Raw genomic sequence first — 6,638 nt, forward strand, 5'->3', positions numbered from 1 at the left:
TATCGGTTTTCATGTTCATCTGCAAAGAGAATTGACGCACGACTGCGTTTGTGTGATGTGGCGAAACGTGAGCGCGGAAACATCAAGTACGCGCACGACACGTGGACGTAAATACGTCAGTGGAACGCTCGTTCTTTCTTTCTCTCGTCCTGAAGATGGCGGCCGGGGTGAGTAAAATGGGAAGATGGCAAATTTGGGGTTTCTCTTACGACTTTCCTGGCGCAATCCGCCAAATATCAGGCCCATCTTCACGGATACAGAGTACCTTTTCACTTAAACATGGCTTTCGGTCCATTAGGTAGCCGGTATCGAGTGTATTTACGAAGAATGTCATTCAGTGTTCATGTAAACTAAGGCTAGTCGTTGCTAACCTGACGTTACATTCAGAGTGAATGGCGCTCCTCTCCTGACCCAGTCTTGTGCCACGTTACCGTGTCAGTCTTCAAGCTGTACAATCTTACTGTTGCAGTTATAGGTGATTTCGCACAATGTCGGTGTTTTATGTTATGTGTTTGAAGGCATACGACAAACCAGTAGTGCCTTTGTGTAAAGCTACTTTATCTACAGCTGTACAAAGAATAGCGGGCTACATTACCGGTAATTGTGGCTAGCATTAGTTAGCATTTAGAGCGAGTAGAAAACCACGTGAAACGTTTGCTCATAGTTACCGTACATTTGGCCTCGGTAGCCCTCGGTTGCTCCCATTTCGACCATGTCTATTTGAAATGGTCGTTCATTCAGATTTAGATAGCATCATACATGTGTGTCGAACACCACCAGACCAAAACTAGCCCTCATACTGGTTTTATTCCTTTATTCAACGCACCACTTGTATCTTTTTAACTGTGTAGTTGTGTTTTTTTAAATGGAACCAGACCTTTCGTTTCATTTTAAAGTAATAGCACTAGAACACAGCCAGAATACATGTTTTTTTGGTATCAACCCCTTGTGAGATTGGCATGAAAACCTCTAAGTTGCCTCAACTTCTGTTCAATATGCTACACGTGATACATGTATGTTCAAATAATTACGTGTGTTTTTTTAAGTTAAAGTATTGCCGTTTTCTCACCCTCTCCAGACTCTGTACACGTACCCAGAGAACTGGCGGGCCTTCAAGGCCCAGATTGCAGCCCAGTACAGCGGGGCTCGCCTCAAAGTCGCCAGCAACTCCCCTGCCTTCACCTTCGGGCAGACGAACCGCACTCCTGCCTTCCTCAACAACTTCCCACTGGGCAAGGTCGGTGTGCTTATTATGTTGGGCTTGTCGGACCCTTGTTTGAAGAAAAGCAAATTGTTAAAAAAACAATGTTTCAACATCCACAATGGAAATTGCAAATTGGTTACTGCAATAATAAAAAGCTAGTGAAACAGTTTTAACCATCATGTATGTTATGCATTAAGCTGCTTGATTCTCAGGATTAGAATGTGTTAAATTATTCTTACATTTTGCCATTTGTATTTGTAGGTACCTGCATACCAGGGAGATGACGGTTTCTGTCTGTTTGAGAGTAATGCCATTGCTCACTTCCGTAAGTTTTTTTTTTTTTATTTAACATAATTTAATGCTGTCATTAGAAGTGCATTGGCTCAGCTCCAAAGTGGGGAAAAAAGAAGCCAATATAACCTGAGATCAGATAGCCAAGATCAGGCAATATTTCACAGTTCATCTCCAAAGACCTAGATAGAAACAAAACTCAACTCTTTGGTACACGGGTGGTCCCCAGTCTGGGCAAGGCAGTGTCCATTCATGATACTAAGTCCTAATCTGACAGGGGAAGAGAAATTTGAGACCATATTCATCCCAGTCATCTCCTTTTCCATGAGTTATAGGCTGGTTCATGCTATGGGTACAGTAAAAAAGGAGACTCAAACTATGCAGTTTAAGAAAGAGACACGCCCTAAGAACGAGAAGGGAAGAGAAGAGGCTGATGGATTGCAGCATACAGTGCTACAGATATTGACTCTGTTGCACTGGACACTGCATTCCATCAGACTTTATAACTAGTCTGCACTTGAAGCTGCATACGTTATTTTTTTCCTACTTTTTTTTAACCAGGAGAGTCCAATTTGAGATTTAAAATCTCTTTTTCCGAGGGAGACTTGGCAATACTGACTAATACATGGTTAATTCCATGAACAAATGATCTGTGCACTTGCGTGTACACCATATTGACTGGTGTGACATTATGATTGAAGATATTCACCTTTCACCCACAGTGAGCAATGATGCCCTGCGCGGTGAAACTCCCCAAGCCGCAGCCCAGGTGCTGCAGTGGGTGAGCTTTGCTGACTCAGAGATCATCCCTCCGGCCAGCGCATGGGTCTTCCCCACTCTGGGAATCATGCAGTTCAACAAGCAGGTTTGCACCTTAGCATTTTCTGGTTAAGCTGTAGGCTTAAATTATTTCTTAGCTGTGGTGAAGGCTGGTAACTATTTCAGTCGTGTCTTGCACTGTAGTTGAGACTTCACCATGTAGTAGTTTAGATGTTGTGATATTATGCATAGTCATTTTTCTGTCTGGGTCTGTCCAGGCCACAGAGCAGGCCAAGGAGGACGTGAAGAGGGCCCTTGCAGTGCTGAACCAGCACCTGAACACCCGTACCTTCCTCGTGGGAGAGAGGGTCAGTCTGTCTGACATCACTGTGGCGTGCTCCATGATCTGGCTCTACAAACAGGTTTGACATGCACACAGCGCACTGGCAAAATATACTTACTTGGAGCAACACTTGTAATGCATAATGACATTTCCAGGAAGACCTAACACCACTCTGTCCCTTTTAGGTCCTGGAGCCTTCTTTCCGTCAGCCTTACCCCAATGTGACTCGCTGGTTTGTCACCTGTGTCAACCAGCCCCAATTCAAGACTATCCTTGGAGAGGTCAAGCTGTGTGAAAAGATGGCTCAGTTTGATTGTGAGTAGTCGGCATTGAGATTAAAAGACTCATATTGAGCATGTTGTTGAAGCCCACGATGTAATTTACAGGATCAAATTTGACACACACTAGCCTTTTAAATGTGAACAAAGATGTGCAACTACTTTTATTAGAAGAAATTGAAAGCTGTAATCAATTTCGATGTCTTCTAAAAATAAAGTTAAATTTGCATCAAAGATAAATGGTTGTGGCTAAAGGATTGCAGGGAAGAAAGGAAAGAACTGAATGGCATTTGACAAACAAAGCCATTTACTTTTTAAAGTGTTACAATAATGTAAATGACATACTGGTTTGCTTTCAGTGGCTGAAAATTGTGTGTGTGTTTTTTAAATCAGATGGCCAAGATCAGGCAATATTTCACAGTTCATCTCCAAAGACCTAGATAGAAACAAAACTCAACTCTTAGGTATACTGGTGGTCCCCAGTCTGGGCAAGGCAGTGTCCATTCATGACACTAAATCCTAATCTGACAGGGGAAGAGAAATTTGAGACCATATTCATCCCAGTCATCTCCTTTTCCATGAGTTATAGGCTGGTTCATGCTATGGGCACAGTAAAAAGGTGACTCGTTATGGGTTATTGAAATAAGACATGAATACTTACGCTGTATTATTTTTGAGTCCAAAATCAAAGCGAAATACTTGCAACATCGAACCTAAAACATGTTTCAATGTTTTGTTTCTCCAGCCAAGAAGTTTGCTGAAATGCAGCCCAAGAAAGAGGCACAACCCAAGAAAGAGAAGGGAGGAAAAGAGGCTGCCAAGCCCCAGGAAAAAAAGGAAAAGAAAAAGGAAGAGAAGAAGCCTGCTCCTGAAGAGGAGATCGATGAATGTGATGCTGTTCTGGCTGCTGAACCCAAAACCAAGGACCCCTTTGCACATCTGGCAAAGAGGTAGAATAATCTTCATGAGTTTCTTGTCGAAATCATTGGTTCGCATTTTCTTTTGAGTTGTCTTTTTGTGTAGATCAGCAGTGGCCAACCATGTACCATGGATACCAATCAGAAAACTCTCCTCCTTGAGGAATACTGTTCATCCCCAGTCTGGGCAAGGCAGTGTCCATTCATGGCACCAAGTCCTAATCTGACAGGGGAAGACAAACTAGAGACCATGTTCATCCCAGTCATCTCTGTTTAGTGAGTAATAGACTGGTTCATGCTATGGGCACAAACCAGATTCAACCTCAGGATTTACAGTTGTTGGGAAAGTGAAACATTTCTCTGTAAGACGTGTTGTGAGTAGTCTACTAGCCTTTTAATGTACTCTAATATAAAGTATTAGACAGGAAATATCTCCGTTTTATTTTTGTCTAAATTGCAAAACAAGGAATAGGTGAATTAGTGTGCAGTGGTAAGTAAGCAAGAGTTAACCCAAACGTGGATGTGTCTAGTCATATTCTTTGACTAGGGCTGCCACGATAAGTCGACGTAATCAATGACGTCGATGCTGAAAATCCTTGGACGTGCTCAATAAACCAAGAGCCATGAAGTCGTCTGCCTGCTACTTCAGAACTTTTATTAAAGGAATATTAGAAGGGAAAACTGCAGATCTCCATACTGCATCTCATGGAGCTCTCCCTAATCCCCGATCAGAACATACGGGCAAAGTTTGGCTTTTGCTGGTGTGTTCTGAAGGGGTGACGGGGAAATCGCTGGAGGAATGCCTGTGATGCAGAGCCGGTGTGTTGATTAATGAAGGCCTATGTCCATATGGTGTATTTTATTTTACATATGGGGAGCATAATTAGTGTTTAGTATTATACAGACTTGTCAAAATACAAAGGCTAAATAGGACTTAATCTTATTTGCCCTTTTTTCTTTTCTAGTGCGTTTGTCATGGACGAGTTCAAGAGAAAGTATTCCAACGAGGACACCCTCAAAGTAGCCATTCCCCACTTGTGGGAGAACTTTGACCATGAGGGTTATTCAATCTGGTACTGCCAGTACAAATACCCTGAGGAGCTTACACTTACCTTCAAGAGCTGCAACCTGATATCAGGTAAGATTTAACCAAATGCTATGACTTAAAGTAAATAACTTATTTTATTACATTGGAATTATTTTATTTTTTCAGCGCTACTTAATGGAGCAGAAATTGTGAATTGTCTTTGATGACTGGTTCATGTGTTGTGAGTTTACGGCATTTGTTCACTTTGGCTCCAACAGTCCAAAAACTGAGTTTTTATATTCATTGTGGAGTGCATTATGTGTTTCTTTAATGTTAAAACAATGTGAACCGATCCTAATTTGCAGGTTGTTTCTAAATTATTAATGAGCATATAGTTCCCTGTCTGGGCAAGGCAGTGTCCATTCATGGCACGAGTCTTAATCTGACGGGGAAAGAGAAACTAAAGACCATGTTCATCCCAGTCGTCTCCGTTTAGTGAGTAATAGGCTGGTTCATGCTATGGGCACAATATAAAGACTGACATTAAAAAATAAAGAGAACTACAGGTGTTACTATTTTTTATCGCATCTGAATAGTTGGGCCTGAAGTTGCTGTAGATCATCCAGATGAGCTTGGAGTCAAATGTTTAATCAAGTATATTTTTATTTTCAAATATGACTGCACTGGGCTTGTTATTCTGTTTTATGTTTGACTTATTTAAATTGTATTAATAAAGTCTGAAACCCCTCAATGCTCTTCACAGGTATGTTCCAGCGCCTAGACAAGCTCAGAAAGAATGCCTTTGCTAGCGTCCTCTTGTTTGGCACCAACAACGACAGCAGCATCTCTGGCATCTGGATCTTCAGAGGCCAGGAACTGGTTTTCCCTGTAAGTTTGGACAGGGTTGGACACATTTTTCTGTAGACAAACAGTTTTGGGCTGTAACCCCCCCCACCCCCCCTTCCCCAAACCTTCCCACCCCTCCCCGTCTGGGCAAGGCAGTGTCTATTCATGTCACCAGTTCTTAATCTGACGGGGAAAGAGAAACTAGAGCCCATGTTCATCCCAGTCATCTCTGTTTAGTGAGTAATGGGCTGGTTCATGCTATGTGCACATTGTTTCCATGATCTAAAGATTAGATGTTTAAGGTAGATGGAAGTCTTCAATGCTTTTGTTTTGGGCAAAATTGAGCTGCATAACTAAATTGGACTTCAGCTCACAATTGAACAGATTGCATGAGACTATGTTCAAGTTTCTTTAAATGTTTTATACCTTTCAGATTATTAAATTAGTTAAAGCATGCACTGAGGCTCATGGGGTGCATTTTAATGCACACCATGTGACTGTCCAATTTTTCTTTACTGGAAATTCATCAGACTATAATCTGATCTGTACATTATGTCATAATTTCATCAGACTCATTCAAAAACATGTTTATTCCCCTCCTAGCTATCTCCAGACTGGCAGATCGACTACGAATCGTATGACTGGCGCAAGCTGGATTCAAAAAGCGAGGAGTGCAAGACCATGGTAAAGGAGTACTTGGCCTGGGAGGGGGACTTCAAGCACGTGGGTAAAGCCTTCAATCAGGGCAAGATCTACAAGTGAGAGGACACTGGGAATGCCTGAACAGAAGCACTCTTTGCTCTGCTTTCCAGCACTTCAACTCGATTGACTTTCCGCCACTACGCTCTTACTTTACTGCAAGAATGACTTTGAATTACAGTGTTTAAGGTGGGAGTGAATTGTCTCAGTGGCCCCAAACTGTTGGGTTTTTTTGGGTTTTGACCTGCGAAATAAAGCATTTTCCACAATGCCA

At 42.0% G+C, this 6,638-nt stretch overlaps 1 protein-coding gene across 1 annotated transcript; it reads left to right on the top strand.

Annotated features, from left to right (window-relative positions):
- Window positions 1-27: 27 nt before the first annotated feature.
- eef1g (eukaryotic translation elongation factor 1 gamma) lies at window positions 28-6,638 on the top strand. The gene is made up of 10 exons (XM_068588275.1): window positions 28-167; window positions 1,079-1,237; window positions 1,466-1,529; window positions 2,218-2,360; window positions 2,533-2,676; window positions 2,783-2,912; window positions 3,621-3,825; window positions 4,758-4,930; window positions 5,583-5,707; window positions 6,269-6,638. The coding sequence occupies exons 1-10, from the start codon at window positions 156-158 to the stop codon at window positions 6,425-6,427; spliced, it is 1,314 nt and encodes a 437-aa protein (XP_068444376.1). The 5' UTR covers window positions 28-155; the 3' UTR covers window positions 6,428-6,638.

Source organism: Clinocottus analis, unplaced genomic scaffold (assembly GCF_023055335.1).
Source record: "Clinocottus analis isolate CAN_PGR_092001 unplaced genomic scaffold, fCliAna1.0.p SCAF_10, whole genome shotgun sequence".
Lineage (NCBI taxonomy): Eukaryota > Metazoa > Chordata > Actinopteri > Perciformes > Cottidae > Clinocottus > Clinocottus analis.

Bases quoted from the DNA above. Each gene is read 5' to 3' on its own strand.
- eef1g (XM_068588275.1), top strand. The intron at 2,913-3,620 runs GTGAGTAGTCGG...TTGTTTCTCCAG, and splicing joins AAAGATGGCTCAGTTTGATT to CCAAGAAGTTTGCTGAAATG. The intron at 3,826-4,757 runs GTAGAATAATCT...TTTCTTTTCTAG, and splicing joins TTTGCACATCTGGCAAAGAG to TGCGTTTGTCATGGACGAGT.